The sequence below is a fragment of the Oncorhynchus kisutch genome, linkage group LG2, assembly GCF_002021735.2.
Source record: "Oncorhynchus kisutch isolate 150728-3 linkage group LG2, Okis_V2, whole genome shotgun sequence".
NCBI classification, from domain to species: domain Eukaryota; kingdom Metazoa; phylum Chordata; class Actinopteri; order Salmoniformes; family Salmonidae; genus Oncorhynchus; species Oncorhynchus kisutch.
Window position 1 is genome coordinate 4,641,165 of NC_034175.2, and position 19,382 is coordinate 4,660,546.

General features: G+C 42.6%; 2 protein-coding genes across 10 annotated transcripts; one reads left to right on the forward strand and one right to left on the reverse strand.

The window, feature by feature from the left end:
* Positions 1-247: 247 nt before the first annotated feature.
* Positions 248-2,772, reverse strand: rps9 (ribosomal protein S9). The gene is made up of 5 exons (XM_031838065.1): positions 2,665-2,772; positions 1,998-2,109; positions 1,783-1,905; positions 1,250-1,436; positions 248-497 (listed from the first exon to the last, which is right to left on the reverse strand). Exons 2-5 carry the CDS (start codon positions 2,092-2,094, stop codon positions 320-322), a joined length of 585 nt encoding a protein of 194 aa, XP_031693925.1. The 5' UTR covers positions 2,095-2,109; positions 2,665-2,772; the 3' UTR covers positions 248-319.
* Positions 2,773-3,433: 661 nt separating this feature from the next.
* Positions 3,434-18,294, forward strand: rbfox1l (RNA binding fox-1 homolog 1, like). 9 transcript variants are annotated; one of them, XM_031838083.1, is made up of 12 exons: positions 3,434-3,852; positions 8,303-8,539; positions 12,517-12,696; positions 12,831-12,884; positions 13,012-13,104; positions 13,193-13,250; positions 13,702-13,761; positions 14,148-14,286; positions 14,395-14,449; positions 14,551-14,618; positions 16,723-16,804; positions 16,995-18,294. In XM_031838083.1, the coding sequence occupies exons 1-12, from the start codon at positions 3,766-3,768 to the stop codon at positions 17,037-17,039; spliced, it is 1,158 nt and encodes a 385-aa protein (XP_031693943.1). In that variant the 5' UTR covers positions 3,434-3,765; the 3' UTR covers positions 17,040-18,294. The 9 variants fall into 9 exon arrangements, with proteins under 9 accessions (XP_031693943.1, XP_031693935.1, XP_031693932.1 ...); XM_031838075.1 differs by having other exon boundaries at positions 3,436-3,852; positions 13,702-13,773; XM_031838072.1 differs by having other exon boundaries at positions 3,437-3,852; positions 13,193-13,262.
* The last annotated feature ends 1,088 nt before the right edge of the window (positions 18,295-19,382 follow it).

Consider the following 19,382-nt stretch of genomic DNA (forward strand, 5'->3'; position numbering starts at 1 on the left):
TCTCTCCACTGTTGGGAACAGCACATAAGCAAGCAGTTCAGTTACCCTACACCTGTTTACAAAGCATGTGAAACATTTGATTAGTTGTCACTTCCAACAGCCAACCAAGCAAGTCAGAATTCTATTTTCCCTATAAAATGTCTAGCAATGACACATCTATAACCCTATGTAGCCATTGTGTAGTCAATTATTGTGCAGAGGCCTTAACTAGTCAGTTTCCACCACATATCAAGTAAAAATTCACAAGTTTGTGGTCAAATGATTTTATTATTGAAAAACAGGAAGTGCCAGACACGAACACACCCAGTCAGCCTCCATTTTAATCCTCCTCTTCCTCATCAGCTCCCCCAGCACCACCCTGGCCCTTCTTGGCATTCTTTCTCTTGACACGGCCGGGGCGTCCGCCACCGTATGGTGAACGCAGGGAGAAGTCAATGTGCTTCTGGCTGTCCAGGCGCACCACGAAGGAGGGGATGTTGACTACCTGCTTGCGCACACTGGAGGGAGAAAGGAGACCTCAATGAGTGGTTTGTTCCTCCCCACTTAATATCATAGACAAATAACCATCTAGATGGGAATAGTTTGGCATCAACGACAGGCCTCATTCACGAGGAATTCTTGACACCACAGGAAGTATGAATATTAATTTTAATCATCAGCCTGCCTGATGAGGTAAAGTACTCTTACCAAACTAAATTGAAGACATGCGATTGCCTTACACGTCAAATACACTTGATAGTTTGCCGTGACCATTAGCACATATCTGCCCGAGGTGCAATCCTCCATACATTACCTGTCAGCAAATAAGACAGTAGCAGTCTGCCTCTCGCTTGGCTCTGGGCAGTCTTATAGACAAGGTATACAGTCTGTTACTGCATTGACCTTGCTGAAACTGTTTGCCCACTCTTGAGGGGCAGGATTGGCTCTGGGCAGTCATAGACAAGGTATACGGTTTGTTACCGAATTGACCTTGCTGAAATGTTAAACCACGCTCAGGGATGAGCTATCGTTTGCGAGGCCCTCTAAGGATTGAGAAAGTAACTTGTGAGTTGTGCAGTTTCAACTCATAATAGTTAACTGAACAGTTAGTGTAGGCATGTGAGAAGTTTAGAAATGTACATGTTACAAATGGTTTAACAACCAGTCACAAGTTAATCATCGAGCCTATTTAAAATAACAGACCAGTGTAATGCTCTACCGACTTGCCCTTTCTAGCATGGCCACCTAGTGACCATCTCCAACAGCTTACCGGATGTGCCTCTGGCGGATGAGAACGCGGGCATGGTGGATGCTCTTAGCAAGGCCCAACTTGAAGACCTGCGTCTGGAGCCTCCTCTCCAAGAAGTCCTCCACCTTCAGGCCCAGGATGTAATCGAGCTTCATCTTGCCCTCATCCAGCACACCGATTCTCACCAGACGCCTGAGCAGGGCGTTACCTAGGAGACAGGATACAGCAATTTCCAGTCACCGATCACAACATAGGGCCCTTTAATATGGCCCTAATCAAGGACTGTTTGAGACCTGGAACCCCAGGTGGGTGCAATTAATTCAGGTAGAACAGAACCAGCAGTAATCTGGACCTTAGGGTAAAATCTGAATATCCCCGATTTAAGGCATCTGGAAATCTAACTGACGGCCTCATTCACGAGGAATTCCTGACACCACAGACAATCTGAATATCGAATATTTAAATCATTGGCCGATATCTCACTAGCTAACAGCTCAAAGGACTTTTACGAACAGCCAAAATATAGTTCAGAGAACAATCTAGCTGTGGTGTACCTTCAAAAAGACGCTTGGGGTCCTTCTCATCCAGAGTGAGCAGCTCTCTGGCGGCCTTGCGAATCTTGGCCAGGGTGAACTTCACCCTCCACACCTCACGCTTGTTTCTCAGACCATACTCCCCTGAGAGAGATTAAAATTAACTTTAAAAAATACATGGTATTTAGAGACCAGCAGATTCAATATAAATCAAAACCTGCTATTTGCACACATACCGATAAGTTTAAGCTCCTGGTCGAGACGAGACTTCTCGAAGGGGCGGCGGGGTGTGACGTATGTCTTGCGACAAACCCAACTCCTGGCAACGGGCATGGTGGATCAAAGTGCCTGAGGAATAAGAATTGATATGGCTGTTCAGTTCCATCATTGCGATTACACAAGTGATTATACTGAATTTCAAACCATGTTAATTATTCTGAAGACCATCCTAAGTCACACATTAATACTTAACATGTTTAATAAGGCGGGAACTTTAGTGGGAACTTGTTAGCTATTTAACTAGCGTCATCGGATTCATATAAATCGACAATTTATAGTAAGGATTTCCCCCCCACCTATACAACTGCAAATTGTTAATGTAGTTTGATAAAGTGTAAAGCTTTTGAGAAGATGCAGAGACATCTACAGCACAGTAACGTAAAGGCCTCACCGGCGATATGTCACTCTTGCTAGCTAGCTAACGTTAGCGTGCTAACCACGTTGTACAGTGCGTGGACGACTGACATGACCGAATAAGGCAGAAGTTAAGCCAAACATATACAAAATATGTTGGTCGGTGTAACCGAAATGCACAACTAAACGTATAAATACCTTACTTCTCAACATTGCGACCCTACTTCTATGGAAAAACAAGACAGAACAAAGCGCATAATATGTTATTACCTGTCTTCCACAGGCCAGTACGATAAAGAGGAAGTTCAATTGGATCTCTCCATTATTTATATGGATCCCGCGAACTACATTTCCCAAAAATATGTGACGACACCACTTCAAAGCAGCAATTGGTGAAATACCTCCATCTGTTGTTCAACTTTGTTCGTCAAACTAAAACCGATTCTGTTTACTTGCTGAACAAGAATAACTAACTTTTCAAACAACTATCTAGTCTAGTGTACTACACAGAATGAACGTTGGATCACCTAGGTATGCCATGTATTATTTGGTGAGCTGTTGTGTAGGCCTCTGTTCGGTTATTGAACATAGTTTAGAAAATATCTTTAAAAATGTGTAACGTTATGTGTATTAGCCCGGCATCCTATGTCGGGGCTGTGTGTGTGTGTGTGTGTGTGTGTGTGTGTGTGTGTGTGTGTGTGTGTGTCAGTGTGTCAGTGCTACTGGGAGACAGAGAGTAGAGATGTACACACAACAAATGGACCAGAGTGTGTGTTGATTCATTCATTTTTTTTGTAAGGGTAGCGAATGCTTTTAGAAAAGTGATAGCCTACTAACCACCACACCCACTCAAACGACATGTTGCATGTGCACTCACAACAGAAGATCGTGCATATGGTACCTAGTAGTAGCTAGTAGACCGATTGAGAGAGCGGGGGTGGAGGTGGCAGAGAGAGGGAGAGAGACATGGACTATTTATAACACCATGAAACGGGACCCTTTACATGTGTTTCTGTCTGTCAGGCCGACGAATTGACAGGCTGACAGACACACAGCAGTGTTCTTTCTAACTTCTCTGCCATATCCTGTCTTCCTATCTAGACAGGCTGACTGTTTCTTAGTTTAGGGAGTTTGTTTTTATTTTTTAAAGCTGTAGACAGTTATCCTTCTGACTTTACAGCTCTTCCTCTCATTCACTTGGACCTTCTGTGTTTTCATCACTTGGATTCTACTCTCTCTTCTTAGATTTTCCTGCCTTGTTTTTTTCATCTCCTCTGAGCACACCATCCTCTCCCTTTCCCCCTTCACCCTCTCTTGTCCTCCCATCTCCCCACCGTTCCCTCTGTCCTGGTGGTTTTCGGGCTATGCACCATGCTCTCTTCTCCTACAATGATTCTTCAGCCTTACGGACTGCCCGTCTATCCCCAGGGTGCCCAATGTTACCCCAGCCTAGTACAGGTAATCTACCTCTGTCTCTCAATCCCTCTGTTTGCCTTTTCCTTCTCTCTCCTGGTTCCTACCATGTTTTAGGCCGGGTGTGTAGCATTGGATGTCTTTCTTGGTACTCTGTCAGTAGACCCAGAGCCACATACAGAGATCAGCAAACTATCCTGCATAGCTGTTGGTGTGAACATGGGCCCCCATTAAATTCTGTATACATGGCTCTCATCTCAAGCGTCATTGAGATAGTTTGGTTTTGAGTCACTGGATATGCTGAATCACATTCAGATTAAATGTATTCAGGCCCAGTATTACACATTATAAATGATACTGTTTGTGTTTGTCATGATGATGATGATAGCAGGGGTTTATTGAACTAGATTTCAAAATAATCCAAATTATGATGTTTAGTTCAGAGTAGTTCACAGCAACTGGTTGCCAGTGTAGATTTGTGTCATGAGATTGCAAACAGCTGCATCTAGGCCTAAATACTGTTGATAGGGCCAAACCCATTTGTTTGAATTGCAATGACACACTGGCAGTTATATTTAATCTGCAGCTCTCAGTGGTGCCAGCAGGTGGTTTTGTTATTGTGTGTGTGTGTGTGTGTGTGTGTGTGTTCCGTGAGTCCCTGATAACCCGTTGGTGAATGCCAGCACAGATATGATGTGTGTCTGGAATCTGTCTTCCTTGTCTCTCTGTGTCACAGCCCCTGTATTTTTAGCCTGTTCCTTGAAAAGTAGATTAACACAGAGAGAGAAGGCTCCCATGTCATGCAGATAAGGGGGACACTGATATCCTGATAGTGTGTAGCCTAAGTAGGGGGGTGAGGACCAGTGTACTGTGCTATGATCAGAACATACCAGCAGAGTAAAATGTCTGACGATCTGTGTTTGTGATCATATTACCTGTTCCATATTACTGTACTGTATGTAATATACACTAAGTGTACAAATCATTAGGAACACCTTCCTAATATTGAGTTGCACCCCCTTTTGCCCTCAGAACAGCCTCAATTTGTCGGGGCATGGACTCTACAAGGTGTCAAAAGCATTCCACAGGGATGTTGGCCCATGTTGTCTCCAGTGCTTCCCACAGTTGTGCCAAATTGACTGGATGTGTTTTGGGTGGTCGACCATTCTTGATACACATGGGAAACTGTTGAGCGTGAAATCCAGCGGCCTTGCGGTTCTTGACACACTCAAACCTGTGCACCTGGCACCTACTACTGTGCACCTGGCACCTACTACCATACCCCGTTATTAAATGTTTTGTCTTGCCCATTCTCCCTCTGAATGGCACACCGACACAATCCATGTCTCAGTTGTCCCAAGGCTTACAAATCCTTCTTTAATCTGTCTTCTCCCCTTCATTTAACAGGTGACATCAATAAGGTAGCATAGCTTTCGCCTGGATTCACCTGGTCAGTCTGTGTCATGGAAAGATGTTTTGTACACTCAGTGTAAACATACTGAATAGAGTAGACCATAGGGTGTGTGAGTGTTTTTGTCTGTGCGTTTGTATCCCCTGCTTTATGAGCTCTCTTAAAGGGCACATCAGCAGTTTCCTGTCATCTTCGGAGTGTAAATCCTCCAGCAGCTGTCCCAGCAACCACCTGTCTCAGAGCCGGTGACCTTTGACCCTAAGACCTGACAGCTGAATAGGGGGAGGAAGGACAGAGGGGAACAAATGGCAATCAAAAATAAAGTTGAGACACATGGAGAGATACTGTGTATAATGTTTGTTTGCTGACAATGTAATACTGTACTGGGAGTGGGAGACAAAGAGAGAGAGAGAGTGTGTGAAGGTGGCCAGTGCTAGTATCAAATAGATTCTATTATCTCCCCCTGTCAGACACTCTCCATGTATGGTGTGAGCTTGGGAAGGTCAGATATTGGGGGGTGAGGTGGGGCGGGGGACACAATACAGGCATGTGTGTCGGTGTTGACATGTCCTCTAACATGGCCCAGTTACTGTGTGTACTGATTGCCAGGATCTGCCATGTGATAGCTAAAAGGACAGTTTATGAATTATTATGCGTCAACCCTGGAATAAACCCAGATATACAACACCCATGCCTTCCAATATTAGCAGACAGGATGCAGAGTAGTACATGTAAAAGCATGTTATCTTTAAAGGTTTTACTATGATTTTTTACATGCTTGTTGTTTTGGCCCATTTGAAAGCACTATGTAAGATGATGTGCTAAATGACTAACCTTGTAAATGATATGCCTGTAAATCTATTCTAGAGACCTAATAGATTCTAGATGGTATCAGTCTCACTCCTGACCATCTCCCGGTGGAATTTCTAAAGTAAGAATTCAGAGGTATAGGAGGAACACCTGTGTGGTCTGTCAAGAGAAATCGTGTACTTTGTACTGAAACCCCTGATGTTTGATAGGAAGTATCTGAGATGTACACAGACAAGGTGTTCCTTTTCCACTCCTAGTGAACTAAGATAGTATATCTTATATTTAACATTACATTTACATGTTAGTCATTTGGCAGATGCTCTTATCCAGAGTGACTTAGTGAGTTCATTAATCTTAAGATAGCAAAGTGGGACAACCACACATCACAGTTATAGCAACTACGTTGATCCTCAATAAATGAAGTTATTAGCAAAGTCAGTGCTAGTAGGAAAAGACAAGTGCGAGTGTTAGTTCATATCTTAGTATAGTAAGACCTTTGATGCTGCGGTTTTACCTGCAGTAGCCACACTGTCTTCTTAGACCTATGAGAATGTAGGACACTCTCCCTGCGTATCAGAATCAGCTGATCATACAAGGTTTAAATGATCAGATCAGCTTTCATACCTTCCTCCACTTCGCCCTCTTCAATTTCACCATCAGTCCTATCTCGCCCCATCCGATGAGTGCAACAGCTGATGGACAGATAGAGAGGGGGAGGAGGAGGAGAAGAGGTTGGAGAGAACAACATGAATTTGTATTAAATTACAGCCAGTTTGACATATAGGCCTTTAGACCTTGTGACACTTACTATGTTTACAACTGTAAAGGACAACATAAAAATCTACTAATGGCTCTGCCAATCTTCTGGTTGACCTCTGGTCAGTTTCAGAGTAGAGATATAAGGGTTTATTAATGTGCTTTAATGTGAAAGATATAAAACTACCCAAATGTTTCCTGCCTGCTTTTGTCTCTTCAAAGAGTCTGGTCAAAAAGAAGGTATTGGAATGATATGAATATTTAAAAGGCATATGAAAATTTAAAAGGCATAGGAATATTTAAAAGGCATAGGAATATTTAAAAGGCATAGGAATATTTAAAAGGCATAGGAATATTTAAAAGGCATAGGAATATTTAAAAGGCAATACATCAGCAATTACAGGGTAATAACAAGGATAGTATTCTTAGAGGTGACCTTTTAGTGGCAAGTTGAAGTACAGCTACAGTATTAGCTTTTAATGTAGAAATTACACATTTTTGTGTAGCTCTCCTAATGTTTTATTGTGTTTCTGTGAGGAGGGGGAGGCGGTTGAAAGTTATTGACAGGTACAAATTACCACAGCTGGCATAGCCACCCCGGCTCCCCCTGCTCCCAGAACTCCTGTCATGCGATTGGTGGTTAAGTAGAACTTATGGTGTAGTGGGCGGGTGGAAGCCGGCATTAAAACATGTGGCAGTTGTTGGACAATGTACCGGAGAATCAGATATGCAGTGACGGGGTAAGACAATCATCTATTCTCCTGTTGTGTCTGTGTCACCACGATCACTTTTCATTGTGTGAGAATTGGTCACGTCACTGTGTGAACTCTGCTTTCTTGCTGTTTATTTTTCGTACATTGAAGAAACAATGGATTGGAATGGATTTGGTACATTGATTAGATGATCATGATGATGTTGAAGGTATTAGTCTGGGATCAGTTTCGTGCGGAGTTGATATTTCATTACAATTAAGTGTTTGTAGGTGCACTGTTTCGGCATAAGTGGTAAAGTATTGGATATTTGCCAGATACTCTTTTCCAAAGGATGCTGAATCCTGAATGAATACTCAAAAGGAATAGTATACGTATCATAGTGAGCTGTACTGTAGGTATGAGTCTGCTGTGTGGATCTTTCTTAAGGTCCTCTAGTTTTGTAGCAGCTGTGCATATCTAAACTGCCCAGCACCACTCAACCATTAGACATTTCCCAGGTGATATTTTAGACTCAAAAACTCAGAGAATATGACTTTTATGAAGCCTGATGTCTTTGTGCTTACATTAGAGATGATTCTATGGGCAGTCACACATTGTCAATGAATGTATGCTGTGAATCTATCTATTTTTAATGTAATTAATGAATATGTGGTTATTATTATTATTATTTTTTTTTCTTATAACAAGAGTCACACTCACTATTACAATTTCAATATGGTTTATCCTACAGCTAGGTTGGATAGATACTATGACAATGTTATTTTGATTGATTATTGACTGATTCTCTTCTCTCATTCAATCCCAGGGAGGCCCTGGGCAGGAGGCCTGCCCGGGCAGTGGTGACCCCACCCTCCCCCAGGTCTATGCCCAGCCTCCCTCATACCCTCCACCAGGACAAGCTCCTCCCACACCTGCAGGCAGACTTCCTCCTCTAGACTATAGTTCCGCCCACCCTAACTCAGAGTACCAGGAGCATCACCAGCTCAGAGTCTATCAGGGCCCGCAACACGAAGGGGCTGACACTCTGGCAGCCATTAGCACGGTAAGAACAACATGATAGACTGGAGGTGTGGGACTTTAGAAGTAGTGTCCAGGAAAGATAGAGAGACAGAGATACTTTGTAATCAAGATATGTAGCTACTGTATGTGTATATGGGGGAATCACATGTTGTTTGTGACCTATTTCTATGAGGGGATTTTATTCTAATCAACAACAACATGTCATACAAAGTTTGAGGAAATTCTTTGTCAGTAACATGGAACACACACACACAGAGGACCCTGCTACTTCTATGTTTAGCTCCCCAACTCCACTCCTGTGCCCATGTAGGGGAATCTCCTCTGGCACCCAGCAGAGCAGATAGGGGCAGCTGAGAGGAGATTAATTTTTGAAAGTGAATCCTCCCCATCTCGCTCTCTCTCTTTCCCTCTCCCATTTATCTGGAAATAGAGCAGGTAACCCCAAAGCCGTTAACATGCAGTATGTCTGTGTAAGATCATGCACCGGGTTACTGGTAGGGGGTCGGGGTAAAGAACGTTGAGAAAGGAGAAGTTAAAAACACAGGAGAATGGAACAACACAGTATTTAAATGTAGGATTATAATTTAAATGTATTTTGGTATATTGTATGGCATGTTATTAGGTAAGTTATCAGGGTTCAATGTAATATTTCCTACTATTTATTTTTATATAGTCTACAGCACAAAATGACATGTATTTGATGGGATCTTATATAATTTCATTAGGAACAAGGCCTAGTTTCTGAACTTATAATGAGGAAAACATGAACATGTATGTTTATGTCCAGTGTCCTGGTAGGCTTTATATACTGTAGGTTATTAGTCTAGACAAAGACAGAGGTGAATGGTGAATCAAGGTCAATGCATTGTGACTGTGAAGTCCTTTTCCCTGCCTCAGCAGCTCTTTCTGATGTCATAACTGACTTTTATGGCCACATTTATATATTCCATCACTAGAGCCCCTGACTTACAAGGTCCGTCCTGATTTTCGGGGAAAGTTGAGACGCCGCCACACATCATGGAGGTGGGGTCAACGGGGGAGGCCGAACGGGTGACCCCTCCCCCACCGAAATATCGTCCAGGTTCAGAAATCAATTTTGCATCGTGACATGACACCAACATCCAACCCAACCCACCCACCCCTTTCTTCCACTCCCCCCTCCCCTCTCTTCACTGTCCCACTTCCCATGTTTCTGGTGTGTGTGTGTGTGTGTGAGGATGATGAGGAGGTGGTGTTTGTGTGAACCATGCTGCCATGGGAAGCTAGTATATAACAACACAGCAGTAGCCTGTATGTACTGTATGTGTTTGTGTGAATCTTTCTCTCTCTCTTTCTCTCTCTCTCTGCGTGAATGTGTCTCTCTATCCCTCTCCCTCCATTTCTACCCCACTTATTAATACATGCCCCCTCGGAATCTTGAGTAATGATCTTTAACCTTTGGCAGAAAAAAGCAGCACCGTGACCCCAAACTGACATTTAGAACATTCAACTTTGACCCTGCCCGGCACTATGCCTCCCAGCTCCCACTCCTCACCCCAACCCAAGCTTTTTGCGCAAGTTCCTGCCTTGTTCACTTTATCTTTTTGTTTAATTTATTATTTATCGTTGCTCTGAGGACATTGTGCACATCTCTTTCTATCAGCCTTCCTATATTAGAATGCTAATAATATCTGTGTTTTCATTTCTGCATATTAGGATCTGTATTTTGATTTGCATTAATATTTATCTGACTTCTTTCAAGCCTGCATTCACCTTGATTTTCAATTTAAAGATATTTTTCACTTTTGCTATTTTTTTTCTTTGCAATTTTATTCTTCCTTTCACATTGCACTCTGCTCCCTCTCTCCTATCTCCCCCACTCCTATCTCCCCCACTGCTCTCGCTCACTCATTTTATTCTTCCTTTCACATTGCACTCTGCTCTCTCTCTCCTATCTCCCCCACTGCTCTCGCTCACTCATTTTATTCTTCCTTTCACATTGCACTCTGCTCCCTCTCTCCTATCTCCCCCACTGCTCTCGCTCACTCATTTTATTCTTCCTTTCACATTGCACTCTGCTCCCTCTCTCCTATCTCCCTCTCTCCTATCTCCCCCACTGCTATCTCCCTCTCTCCTATCTCCCCCACTGCTATCTCCCTCTCTCCTATCTCCCCCACTGCTATCTCCCTCTCTCCTATCTCCCCCACTGCTATCTCCCCCACTGCTATCTCCCTCTCTCCTATCTCCCCCACTGCTATCTCCCTCTCTCCTATCTCCCCCACTGCTATCTCCCTCTCTCCTATCTCCCCCACTGCTATCTCCCTCTCTCCTATCTCCCCCACTGCTATCTCCCTCTCTCCTATCTCCCCCACTGCTATCTCCCTCTCTCCTATCTCCCCCACTGCTCTCGCTCACTCATTTATTTGGTGTAATATTTTTTTTCATCTTAATTTTCTTGTTTGGACTCATATAATCCCTTGGTTTTTGGAGGACCAACAGACAGACACTGGCATCGTGGTGCATTTTGGGATAGTGGATGTTTTGGTTTTGAAGCACATTACTATATCCTGTATGGTTTTGCATGGGGGCATTTTAATGAGATTATATTATGAAAATGTATTCCTGCAGGCTTACTGTTTACATCTCTATATAATCTATGTCACCTGAACTACCTAGTTATTATGAATTTCTAAGTATAATTCATCACAATTATGTTCAGTATGATATTGTATTTAGTTACAGTTCCTCCAAAGTATTTCTGTTGGGGAAGCTGTTACTTTCGGTATTGGCTGGTTGTTATAACTGAATCAACATGACTATGTAGCCTAATATTTAGTTAGTGTACAGCAGAGGCGGCTGGTGGCAGGAGCTATAGGAGGACGGGCTCATTGTAATGGCTGGAATGGAATTGATGAAATGGTGCCAAACACATGGAAACAACTTATTTGACTCCGTTCCATGTATTCCATTCCAGCCATTACATTGAGCCCATCCTTCTATAGTCACTTCCACCAGCCTCCTCTGCTGTACATATTTTTAAAAAAAATCTAACGGGCATGTAGTACTGTTCACGCCTCCTCACTCCTGCCTGAGAAGGATCACTGGGTGCTGAATGCTTATTTGGACTGAGTTGTGATCACTTGATTCAATTAAAATGATCACCATTTTTCCAATCCAATGCGATGCCTCTGTAATGGGACACTGTACCAGAACATGTGAACTGTTTTGATAGATTTTAAAGAAACATTTTGTGGAAAAAATCTGTTTTTATCTCAGAATCCTTTTACTAAATTGTAAATTAGTTGTCTATTCAGAGGTGTACAAGTGCATGGACCAATTGGCAACATGTCCTTAGTTTCCTCTGTAATCTCCCCCCTTCTTTCTCTGCCTTTCCCTTGAAACCTTTTTTATACCCTTCTCCTGCTCTCTGTCCTTCTATCCTCCTCCTCTCCTCATCCTTTCCTCCTTCTTTTTCTTCTTCTCCTGCTCTCTGTCCTTCTATCCTCCTCCTCTCTCCATACTTTCCTCCTTCTTTTTCTTCTTCTCCTGCTCTCTGTCCTTCTATCCTCCTCCTCTCCTCATCCTTTCCTCCTTCTTTTTCTTCTTCTCCTGCTCTCTGTCCTTCTATCCTCCTCCTCTCTCCATACTTTCCTCCTTCTTTTTCTTCTTCTCCTGCTCTCTGTCCTTCTATCCTCCTCCTCTTCTCATCCTTTCCTCCTTCTTTTTCTTCTTCTCCTGCTCTCTGTCCTTTTATCCTCCTCCTCTCCTCATCATTTCCTCCTTTTTCTTCTTCTCCTGCTCTCTGTCCTTCTATCCTCCTCCTCTCCCCTTCCTTTCCGCCTTCTTTTTCTTTGTCTCCTGCTCTTCCTCTGTCTATTCTCTTTCTCCTCTTCTTCCTTCACTCCTCTCCTTCCTTTCCCCTTCCTTTACTTCCTTTCTTTCCTCCTCATCTCCTCTATTCTTTATTTTTGTCCATTTCTTCTTCCTCTCTTCCTCTCCTCCTCCTCTTCTCTCACCCAGGACGATGCCCTGGTTCCGGTGACCTCTGACTCCCAGGCTCTGAGCGTGTCAGTGTCATCAGGGGGCGGAGCAGGAAGTGGTAGCGATGAGGAGGGGTCAGGCAAGGCCCAGCCCAAGCGTCTCCACGTTTCCAACATCCCCTTCCGCTTCAGAGACCCGGACCTTAGACAGATGTTTGGGGTGAGAGACACAACCAGTGGTTATGTCCAGGTTTATTATCCACAAGACATGAAGTCATCCTACGAAACATTGTCATCTCTTATAACCTCAATGATAACCTGTGGACAAGATTGTGATCTGGTTTTGTCTTTCAGCAATTTGGCAAGATCCTGGATGTGGAGATTATCTTTAATGAGAGAGGGTCAAAGGTGAGAGACCACTCAATATCAGAAATTACAAACTGAACAAATGAAACCTGGTTGCCCTATTGTTTTTTGCCTTACCAAGACAATGACAAGTTGGACAATCAGAAATGTTTCTCCTTCCGTCTCTCAGGGTTTTGGGTTCGTGACCTTTGAGAGCGCAATGGAGGCAGACCGAGCAAGGGAAAAACTGAACGGAACTATCGTTGAGGGGAGGAAGGTTGAAGTGAGGAATAACTATCTATAGTATGTCTATCTTGAATATCTGTTTATCTGTCTGTCTGTCTAAGAAATTGTACCCTCTGTCTGTGCAGGTGAACAATGCTACAGCCAGAATAGTCACCAAGAAACCCCAAACACCACTTGTGAATGGTGAGGTTTCAAGTAAGATACCTCTTTCCGTGGGATGTGGGAGGGGTGGACATGCACTCTGTACTTCTGAACTGTGTCTGTGTTTTCCCTTTATTCTCCATGAACTCTACTGTCTCTTTCTTCCTTTACTTGTTGTTTAACCTCTTTCTCCTTCTCTCAACATCTCTTTCTCTCTTTCTTTCTCTCTCTCTCTCTCTCTCTCTCTCTCTCTCTCTCTCTCTCTCTCTCTCTCTCTCCTTCTCTCAACATCTCTTTCCCTTTCTCCCTTTCTCTCTCTCTCTCTCTCTCTCCTTCTCTCTCTTAACTTCTCTCTCACTCTCTGGCTCTCTCTCTGGCTCTCTCTCTCTCTCTCTCTCTCTCTCTCCTTCTCTCTCAACTTCCCTCTCACTCTCTGTCTCTCTCTCTCTCTCTCTCTCTCTCTCTCTCTCTCTCTCTCTCTCTCTCTTTGTAGCCCCTGGATGGAAGATCAGCCCTGTCATGGGAGCGATGTATGCACCTGAACTCTACACCGGTGAGTTTCAATGTGAGTTTTCGGGTGAGTTTGATTATTTCAATATTAGTTTGTCCTTGTCATATATGTTCTAGTACTGTATCCCTATCAAACCCAATCGGAATTCATGACCCCTTGTAGCGGAGGTCAGTCAGACACTTGTGATGAGGCCTTGCTACCTCATCACCAAGGAGGAATACTATTTTGGTCTAATGGTTAAGACGTGGGTTTCCCGAGCAGGAGACCCGGGTTCAGATCCCACCTGTGATACTCAACCTCTCTTATCGATGGCTCCAAGAAAGCATGTTCCCTTGGGGGAGTCAATAAACCTGCTTCGAAAGGCAGGGTGGCTACAGTACATATCCTAGTGGGTACTGTAAGCTCTCTCTCTTTCTCTCTCTCCTCAGTTGCCAGTTTCCCCTACCCCGTAGCTGCTCCCACCCTGGCCTATCGGGGCTCACCACTGCGTGGGCGGGGCAGGGCAGTCTACAACACAATTCGCTCAGCTGCTGCAGCCGCACCCACTGCCATGCCCGCCTACCCTGGGTAAGATCATTTCTATCTTCAATAAATCTATTTTAAAAATGAATAACCATTTCCATTGTGAGTGTAAGTAAATGATTAAATTTTCACTGTTTAATGTGTGAATGATAGAATGTCTCCTTTCAGTGTGCTGTACCAAGATGGATTATATGGAGCTGAAGTCTATGTAAGTGGACATTTTTCTTCTGATTTCAGCTTATTTCAGGCTGTCTACCTTGTGTTTAGCTAAAAGTTTATCTTGTCTCTGAATGTCTTTTTTCCTATCAGGGCGGGTATCCTGCAGCGTACAGAGTTGCCCAATCACCATCCGCTGCCACAGCAACATACAGTGATGGGTGAGTAGCAGCGCCCAATGACTGACAATGTGACTCTGTTTGTATGAGGATTTCAAGGACTTTTTCCTTCAAATGGGGACTTAGAACATGAGATAAGCAGCACTCTAATGTTGAGGTAGTGTGGTCTTCAAGTCTGGTCTATGGGGCCTCACTGTTTTTTCTAACACAGTACTAGCACACCTGTTTAGTAACCTGGATGGACATAGTGAACGAAAATCCAAGACACTCAAATTAGAATGATACGTTTGGTATGGTACAGTGGGGCAAACAAGTATTTAGTCAGCCACCAATTGTGCAAGTTCTCCCACTTAAAAAGATGAGAGAGGCCTGTAATTTTCATCATATGACAGACAAAATTAGAAAAATAATTATCCAGAAAATCACATTGTAGGATTTTTTATTTATTTATTTGCAAATTATGGTGGAAAATAAGTATTTGGTCAATAACAAAAGTTTATCTCAATACTTTGTTATATACCCTTTGTTGGCAATGACAGAGGTCAAACGTTTTCTGTAAGTCTTCACAAGGTTTTCACACACTGTTGCTGGTATTTTGGCCCATTCCTCCATGCAGATTTCCTCTAGAGCAGTGATGTTTTGGGGCTGTTGCTGGGAAACATGGACTTTCAACTCCCTCCAAAGATTTTCTATGGGGTTGAGATCTGGAGACTGGCTGGGCCACTCCAGGACCTTGAAATCCTTCTTATGAAGCCACTCCTTCGTTGCCCGGGCGGTGTGTTTGGGATCATTGTCATGCTGAAAGACCCAGCCACGTTTCATCTTCAATGCCCTTGCTGATGGAAGGAGGTTTTCACTCAAAATCTCACGATACATGGCCCCATTCATTCTTTCCTATACACGGATCAGTTGTCCTGGTCCCTTTGCAGAAAAACAGCCCCAAAGCATGATGTTTCCACCCCCATGCTTCACAGTAGGTATGGTGTTCTTTGGATGCAACTCAGCATTCTTTGTCCTCCAAACACACATTCTTTGTCCTCTTTATATTTTGGTTTCATCTGACCATATGACATTCTCCCAATCTTCTTCTGGATCATCCAAATGCTCTCTAGCAAACTTCAGACGGGCCTGGACATGTACTGGCTTAAGCAGGGGGACACGTCTGGCACTGTAGGATTTGAGTCCCTGGTGGCGTAGTGTGTTACTGATGGTAGGCTTTGTTACTTTGGTCCCAGCTCTCTGCAGGTCATTCACTAGGTCCCCCTGTGTGGTTCTGGGATTTTTGTGATCATTTTGACCCCACGGGGTGAGATCTTGCGTTGAGCCCCAGATCGAGGGAGATTATCAGTGGTCTTGTATGTTTTCCATTTCCTAATAATTGCTCCCACAGTTGATTTCTTCAAACCAAGCTGCTTACCTATTGCAGATTCAGTCTTCCCAGCCTGGTGCAGGTCTACAATTTTGTTTCTGGTGTCCTTTGACAGCTCTTTGGTCTTGGCTATAGTGGAGTTTGGAGTGTGACTGTTTGAGGTTGTGGACAGGTGTTTTTTATACTGATAACAAGTTCAAACAGGTGCCATTAATACAGGTAACGAGTGGAGGACAGAGGAGCCTCTTAAAGAAGAAGTTACAGATCTGTGAGAGCCAGAAATCTTGCTTGTTTGTAGGTGACCAAATACTTATTTTCCACCATAATTTGCAAATTAATTAATTAAAAAACCTACAATGAGATTTTCTGGATTTTTTTTCTTCTCATTTTGTCTGTCATAGTTCAAGTGTACCTATGATGAAAATTGACAGGCCTCTCTCATCTTTTAAAGTGGGAGAACTTTCACAATTGTTGGCTGACTAAATACTTTTTTTGCCCCACTGTATGTATTCATTTATGGATGTTCATCATCCATTTCGTATGATATGTTACGAATGGCAACAATTCGTACAATATGTTAAGAATTTGCAATACGTATGATACGAATTCCAATTTGTTGTGGCTAACGTTACCTAGGTCGCTAACATTGGCTAGGGTTAAGGTTAGGGTTTAGGAGTTATGTTAAAGGGTTAGGGGAAGAGTTAGCTAACATGCAAAGTAGCTAAAAAGTAATAAGTAATTGCAAAGTTTCTAGCTAAGTTTCTGTCTGTCCATCAGATATGGCCGAGTTTATGCTGCTGCAACGGATCCCTACCACCATTCAGTGGGACCCACGGCAACATACGGTGTCGGAACAATGGTGAGCCTCTTTAAAGCTCATAAGCAGTTCCTCTCCAACGGTTAAAGTGTTCATGTTACCCACTAAGTCATCCAGACCATTGTTTCTAGCCACGAGCCAGAATTTAATCAAGCCTCAAAAAGGAATCCGTCTCAACCCGCCGGTGGGCACCGATTCACCATCATCTATCATATCTTCTACTTATTTCTAGGCCAGTCTGTACAGAGGAGGATACAACCGCTTCACCCCTTACTGAGCTGCCCAATGGGAGCCTGGAAGCCGTTCTGTGACCCCGCCACCTCATCCAGGATTGGCCAGTCCCAGGACAATAACTCAGGACAGGTTATGACATCACTGAGCTCTGTGTCACCTCCTGTCTGACTCCCTCCACGTGGAGACCGATCCAACCGACTGGACGTGTAAATACTGTAGTAGTTATTCACTATTTATTCTATCAGAGAATACATATAGGATAAAGAGCCTGATCTAATGTATAGACAGTTATTTAAAATCTTTATTTTACACTTAATCTGTATTGTTTGTGCCACAGATTTGTTCCATGATTTTCAGAATGTAAAGATTTCTGCCTCCGTACCTGGGTTATAAGCTACTCTTTCACTATTCTGACAGAGAGAGTTGAATGTGAGCCATTTTATTTTTGATTGGCTGGACTTCATGGTGAAATACTGCAACTCAAGTGGCACAACAATACTGGTTTCTCTACATGGTGACCTTTGTAAAAAAAGTTTTTGATCAACTTTTCAAGAGTCAAATTGTAGAGTACAATGACATTTTATACAGTTAAATAACTTATTTTGATGAGTTTTGTCAATGATGTAGCGCACTGTTTGAGGACGTTGAAGTGTGTGTGTGTGTGTGTTCTTGTGTGTTGGAGTATGTGACGACATCAATACTCAAAGCACAAGCTATGAGAGACAGCAATGGCACTGATATTGTTAATGTGCACAGTAATCTTTTTTGAAATGCTTCTAGAACCAGAAAACTATAATTTGCATAAAATGTACGTATGTTTTTGCTTTCCTAACAATCTACCTCTGATTCTGAAAAAGTTTCACTTGTCAAAAAAGCATTCAGGAGCCATTACTTCTCAGTCTACCAATTAACTGTAACAAAACATTTTTTCTTATTTTCATTGCTGAGCTTCTATCCATCTTCTCTCTGCTTTACATAATGCTCAACCCACTTTATCCTTTTTCTATGGCAGCCTCATTCTGGGTTTTACTTCGCTCTGCCTGACGAGCCTGTAACCTCTAATGTGCTTTCCCTGATTTCCTCTGTCCTGTTAAACTCTAGGATGTTGTCTGGTTTCCTCTTCCTGTTCTCTCGCCTGCTTCTCTCCATTCTGTTTGAGAATCTGTGTTCCATCCATAGAAATAATCAGATGAGTTCTAGTTCTATGGGTCATCTCTCCTTCTCCATCCTGTACTCTAGCTTCACTGTTGTTTATTTGCTGTTGACCTCTCAATAAAACATTGTTTCTGTTTCCCTTTCCTCTCCTCTCTTTAATTCATGTCATTTTCCTTTCTCTTTTTCAATGCCTCTTTTTGCAGTCCTCCACTCTTCTGCTCAAACTTATATTCTCAGTGTTCCTTTTCTCAACTTAACTGTACGTTTTGAGGCTGACTGATACCAGTGCAAGAAGGTTGTGAGTGTTTTACAGAAATGACTGTCTGCATATGTTTATGCAACTGTTTCTGGTTCAGTACCTTTGTACTGTATGGACTGAATCTTAACTTAAAATCAGCGCATATAACTTCATATTTGAGTTCTAGGGGGGCAACAGTATTTTACCTAGACACCCAGCCCTGTGCCTGCCTTGCTGTAGTGTGTGGTCTTACTGTGTGTGTTTCAACCTATGGGCTAAACCTCTTCTTTATGCAAAGTTCAGCTTTAGTTTTTGTATACTAATTTCCCCTCTTCCTTTACTGCTTCGTTTTCCTATCTTCTAGGGACTTCTCTTTCCAAGCTTTACTGTTGTTCTTCTGGTTTGGATAACCATGCCTACAATATCAATTTGAAATAGAAACTAAAGTCACACTTTATCATGGTATTATTCAATTTCAACAACGGTTTGACTGTGATGCCTTCATCAGGGTATTTTTACATCTAGTAAAAATGTATAATATGGAAAAATATGCCTTTTTACTTCTACTCTGCTGTCTCTCACTCTTTCAAACTCTGCTTTCTAGTCTGTTATTTTTCTATTTTCTTTATGCATGGCTATCAGATTTATAATTTCCCTTCAATCTAATGGCAATTTTAAACTTATTTAGCTACATTTCTTCTCATGTTTCTTCACACTTGATCCGTTTCACCTTTTCTGTATTAATCTTATGGCTTTCTTTCTTCACCCTTTGTCTTCTTCTTTACTGACACATTTATCTTCATTTTCTAAACTTTATTTCTCTGCTTTAATGCTTTCAAATCATTTCCTCACCATCTTGACTCTGTATCTTATCATTTATTTCTCTAAATTGTACATTTGCTAGTTTCTTTCACTGTAATGTTACCTTCCTCGCCTCTTACTTCTGCTGTCCTCTTCTCTATTTTCCCAACAGCATTTCTCCTTTATTTTCCC

What these genes read in the sequence shown, in the direction of transcription:
- rbfox1l (XM_031838068.1), top strand. Translation starts at nt 3,766, where the DNA reads ATGCTCTCTTCTCCTACAATGATTCTTCAGCCTTACGGACTGCCCGTC. An exon ending in TTAATGAGAGAGGGTCAAAG is followed by an intron (nt 12,885 to 13,011) that starts GTGAGAGACCAC and finishes TCCGTCTCTCAG; the next exon opens with GGTTTTGGGTTCGTGACCTT. An exon ending in TATATGGAGCTGAAGTCTAT is followed by an intron (nt 14,450 to 14,550) that starts GTAAGTGGACAT and finishes TTTTCCTATCAG; the next exon opens with GGCGGGTATCCTGCAGCGTA.
- rps9 (XM_031838065.1), bottom strand. Translation starts at nt 2,094, where the DNA reads ATGCCCGTTGCCAGGAGTTGGGTTTGTCGCAAGACATACGTCACACCC. An exon ending in CCAGGAGCTTAAACTTATCG is followed by an intron (nt 1,906 to 1,997) that starts GTATGTGTGCAA and finishes AATCTCTCTCAG; the next exon opens with GGGAGTATGGTCTGAGAAAC. An exon ending in CCCCAAGCGTCTTTTTGAAG is followed by an intron (nt 1,437 to 1,782) that starts GTACACCACAGC and finishes CCTGTCTCCTAG; the next exon opens with GTAACGCCCTGCTCAGGCGT.